The sequence below is a fragment of the Bison bison genome, unplaced genomic scaffold (assembly GCF_000754665.1).
Source record: "Bison bison bison isolate TAMUID 2011002044 unplaced genomic scaffold, Bison_UMD1.0 scf7180017864492, whole genome shotgun sequence".
In the NCBI taxonomy this organism is placed as follows: Eukaryota; Metazoa; Chordata; class Mammalia; order Artiodactyla; family Bovidae; genus Bison; species Bison bison.
In genome coordinates, this window is record NW_011495051.1 from 2,675,849 (window position 1) to 2,679,240 (window position 3,392).

At 58.3% G+C, this 3,392-nt stretch overlaps 1 protein-coding gene across 1 annotated transcript in view; it reads left to right on the top strand.

Moving 5' to 3' along the window:
* The window catches only part of HMG20B (high mobility group 20B), a 5,472-nt gene extending 2,704 nt beyond the window's left edge, over window positions 1–2,768 (top strand). Inside the window, exons 5-9 of the mRNA XM_010828117.1 lie at window positions 3–49; window positions 323–395; window positions 634–849; window positions 1,396–1,528; window positions 2,066–2,768. Coding sequence (XP_010826419.1) covers window positions 3–49; window positions 323–395; window positions 634–849; window positions 1,396–1,528; window positions 2,066–2,078 — 482 coding nt within the window. The 3' untranslated portion in view covers window positions 2,079–2,768. The remainder of the gene's footprint in view (window positions 1–2; window positions 50–322; window positions 396–633; window positions 850–1,395; window positions 1,529–2,065) is intronic.
* The last annotated feature ends 624 nt before the right edge of the window (window positions 2,769–3,392 follow it).

The window sequence follows — 3,392 nt, forward strand, 5'->3', positions numbered from 1 at the left end:
AGAGGATTCCAGCTCTGGGCTCATGAATACCCTTTTGAATGGACACAAGGTAAGCGTCCCTCCTCCACGGAGAACACCGGGGCGAGAAAGGTCTGGCGTGTTTAAACCCCCGGGTGACCAAGGACCGTCGCTCATGGGGTGAAGTGAGCACCCCGTCCAGATGTGTGCGAGTGGAGGCGGGGCACTCACACAAATTGAGAGGGGGGCAGTAAAATGGACTCTGACCCAGGTAGCCTCAGGAGACCCTCCCAAGCTTAGGGGATGTCCCATAGGAGAGTTGACTGACCCCCCTCAAAATTGCCACCTTGTCCTGTCGTCCCAGGGTGGGGACTGTGACGGCTTCTCGACTTTCGACGTCCCCATCTTCACTGAAGAGTTCTTGGACCAAAACAAAGGTGAGCGCTGACCAGCAGTTCTTGAAGCAAGCGTTGAACCAAGAGGGCATCGAGGCGGGAGGCAGTGGGTGCCTTCCTCTCTTGCCCTCGCAGCCCAGACTGCTGAGATGTGGGGCTGGAGACAGAGCAGTGACGGAAGGCTTGGCGTGGGACACAGCTCGGGGCGAAGTCCGCAGAGGGAAGGCGGCCGGGGGATGGCGGGGAAGCGTCAGGCTCTTACCCGGCTCCCCGCCTGCAGCACGGGAGGCGGAGCTGCGGCGCCTGCGGAAGATGAACGTGGCCTTCGAGGAGCAGAACGCTGTGCTGCAAAGGCACACGCAGAGCATGAGCAGCGCGCGCGAGCGTCTGGAGCAGGAGCTGGCGCTGGAGGAGCGGCGGACGCTGGCGCTGCAGCAGCAGCTCCAGGCGGTGCGCCAAGCGCTCACCGCCAGCTTCGCTTCGCTGCCAGTGCCTGGTGTGGAGGCCCCGCCCCCAACAACCTAGTCCCGCCCCCTATGACCCCGCCCTCGATGACCTCGGCTCTGCCCGGGCTTCCGCGAGTTCCGCCCCCTCTGACCCCGCCCAGCAAGTCCTCACTCTGGCATCCCTTCACCCCCAGTCGCTGCGCAAACCGACCGACGCGCCCCTGCTGACCCTTACTCCCGGGAATCCTAAGCCCCCGCGGCCCGGTCCTCACTGACCGCTGCTCGTGCCAGCCCCGCCCACAGTAGCCCTCGCGCCCCGCCTCTCCCCGGGTCTAACTTCCGTGTTCATTCCTCGGCTGACCTAGGCCAACTTCTCCCCCACCAGTCCCCGAATCCCCCCATCACGACCCCGCCCTCTCCATCTTCTGACCTCTGCCACAGTTGACCTTGATTTCCCCGGGTCCAGACGCCCTGACCGCGCGCACCTGACCCCACTGACGCTCACCCATGGCCCCCTCCTCTTACCCCCACCTTCTGATCTTTGTTTCCGTGGTGATCCCCCACTGGGCTCCTCTGACGGGTCCCTGCCTCCCCAGGCACCGGCGAAACGCCCACGCTCAGCACCCTGGACTTCTACATGGCCCGGCTGCACGGCGCCATCGAGCGCGACCCCGCCCAGCACGAGAAGCTCATCGTCCGCATCAAGGAGATCCTGGCCCAGGTCGCCAGGTGTGTACCAGGGCAGGTCTGCCCCCCGCCCGTTCAGCCCAGCTTGGGCTGCCTCGCGTGGGGACCACCTCTGGCTTGACTTGCCTTGGAGAAGCCTGGCTACATAAACCGGTTTTAGGTCTCCAGCGGGCTTTCTGGGGTCTGGGGCCGTTGCCGCCAAGTGGGATCTAGCTGCCAGATCTTATTCCGAGGCCACAGTGCTTGCAGGATCTACTAGGTGGGGCTGGTTTGATGTAGGTGGCTAATGGCCTAGCTACTGGGGAGCCCTAATTCAGCCTGGTACTGTGTTAAATGCTGCTTGGGGGATGTTGAGGCCAGCACACCTCTGGCTCAGGGGACCCAGAGCTTCACCACAGCTTCTGCATGGGTTTTTCTGGGTGGCTCCTAGCTGCCCAGGATAGGTGGGATCAACTCCAGGCCCCCCACCCTAGCATCCGAAGGAGCAGAGGAGGGTGGCCTCTGGGGTACCCCAGGATGGGGATGGGGGCTGAGACCTGATGTGGGTCCCCCATCAACTAATCTCTTCTTTTGTCACAGTGAGCATCTATGAGGGTGTCGGCCGCCCCACAGATCCAGAGAAGACCAAGCTCTGGTCATGGCCCCTCCCCCAGTTGCACCCCCTGGAGGAGGGGTGGGGAGTTCCATCCTCTGGGGCCAGGCCTGATCCTGCACCTTGGGGGCTCTAGCCCCCCTAAAATTAAATTTCTACAGCATCCCTCTAGCTTTGAATCTCCCCAGGTCCCCATCCTAGAAAACCCACCCACCATGCACTGTGCACAGACTCCTAGGGCCCAGCCAGGCCTGTTGGCCTCACAGGTCACATCACACTACACAGATGTGGGAACACACAAGGGGTAATGTAGCCCGGGACAGGAGGAAACCCACAGCCGCTCACAGCTGGTGTGGGGAGAGTTACACACCCTACACCCACTCCCCGGGACCAGCTCCCAGACCCAGGGCAGAGAAAACCCACATCCAATACACGGGGACTCCTGCCTGGCAGGTGTCACCCTAAGTACCCACACGGGCAGGCACCTTGCAGGGACACACTCTCACACTCCTGGCGGAGCCATCTATCTGTCACCCTCGCATTCCTGCACCCCTGAATGGGGGGGCTGGCACCACCCCATGCTCGTTCAGCTGAGGAGCCACCGTGGAGGCAGTTGTTTTGCCACCACTCGATCTGGACTTCTTAAATAAAAAAAAAAAAAAAAAGGGGGAATTGAATTTCAAACTTAAATGAGTATGTGTGTTTTTTTTAAAGGGGAATGGGCCAGGATCCTCTATTGGGGTCCCAGGCCTACCCTCTCCAGCCCCTGGCAACCACTAGTCCACTTTCTGTCTCTGGATTTACATGTCCTAGACATTTCATACAAATGGAATCACACACTGGGTCTTTTGTGTCTGGCTTCTCTCACTGAGCGTCATGTCCTCAAAGTCCATGTTGTAGCGTTTCTTGGTGCTTCATTCCTTTTTCTGGCAGAGTGATATTCCATAGTGTGGATGGCCCATGTTTTGTGTACCCATTATCGGTTGATGGACACTTAGGTTGTTTCCATCTTCTGGCTATTGCAAATCATGCTGCTGAGAACACACACATACAGATTTTTGTTTGAACACCTGCTCTTATTTCTGGGTAGATCCCAAGAAGCAGACTTGCTGGGTCAGATGATAATTCTGTACTTAACTTACTGGGGAGTGCTTTCAGAGACTTAAACCTTTTATGGAATATTTGAGACACCCTAAAAATTCCAGAGATTTAATTTGACAAACACTGGTGTTATCAGTTGAATTTAGCCCCACCCAAAGAAAATCTTGAAGCCCTAACCCCCAGAACCTCAAAATGTGACCTTATTTGGCAATA